At 33.5% G+C, this 1021-nt stretch overlaps 1 protein-coding gene across 1 annotated transcript in view; it reads left to right on the forward strand.

The window, feature by feature from the left end:
* Positions 1 to 973, forward strand: part of LOTGIDRAFT_176768 (hypothetical protein) — a gene marked incomplete at both ends in the record, with an annotated part of 2573 nt that extends 1600 nt beyond the window's left edge. The window contains 2 exons of the mRNA XM_009058972.1: positions 513 to 606; positions 913 to 973. Coding sequence (XP_009057220.1) covers positions 513 to 606; positions 913 to 973 — 155 coding nt within the window. The remainder of the gene's footprint in view (positions 1 to 512; positions 607 to 912) is intronic.
* Positions 974 to 1021: the final 48 nt, after the last annotated feature.

Consider the following 1021-nt stretch of genomic DNA (forward strand, 5'->3'; position numbering starts at 1 on the left):
TTCTCGACTTATCATAGATCAAACATTGTACACGAAAATAGGTGACGCATTCTGACGCCGTTGCAGAGTTGGTTGCTCATGAAATATGGGTAAAAGTGAAGGATTCATAAAGAAAATCGAAATAAACCAATTTTAATTATTTTGTAGAATATCTGAGGAAACATCTAAGACATAAAAAAAAAATTCGTTTTTTTAACTTTGACGAAATTCGGTGTTGAATCTTTTATATCCACGAAAATAGGTTACACCACTGTATATATTTAATATTTTTATATTTTCAAAGGTAAGATGGGCTTGCATGGATGGAACAATAAACCGAGGCCCTGTGTGCTACAGGCTGTGTACGTTAAAGATCCCTCGACAGTTGGAAATCGAAAAAGAGCAGGATATTTTCGCTGTCCTGACAAAAATTTCCTTCATTGCACACTGCATGGCATTGCCTGTCTTCATTAGCCCACATGATGCAGAAAAGTAGAATAAAACTCCATTCATTTCATTTTTATATTTTCAAGGTTCAAGATATCCGGAACTGGGAAGGCAGCGACACAATTATTTTATTATAATCCATGTTTAAATTTTAGTTTTGCTAGCTGTCAAGATGCTACGGTAAGTTCGCTCTTTGAAAACTATAATGACGTCACTAATTGCAAAGCAAATTTCACGATTGGGGACGTCATCAAACACCTAGTTATAGTGGAATTACAGGAACCACAAACGTCTGATTGAAAATTAGAATGATGTAAATTGAAACTATCAGTGTCCCTGATGCAAATGAAAAATTTAGAAAACCTCTACAATCTCTTTAATAATCATTTTAAAGGGACGATTAATGATTTTTGTTTTGATCAACTTTTATTCCAACTTTCATTCTGTGATCCAAACATGTTTTGTATTTTTGTTTACATTTTTCAGGTTTGCCAACAAGATGGTACAGCATATTATAAATTGGGCGATGTTAATATTGGGTACAGTGGTGATCCTGATACTAATACTCTAACTTTAAGATATGAATTTAATGATG

The sequence above is a fragment of the Lottia gigantea genome (assembly GCF_000327385.1).
Source record: "Lottia gigantea unplaced genomic scaffold LOTGIsca_3674, whole genome shotgun sequence".
NCBI classification, from domain to species: Eukaryota; Metazoa; Mollusca; class Gastropoda; family Lottiidae; genus Lottia; species Lottia gigantea.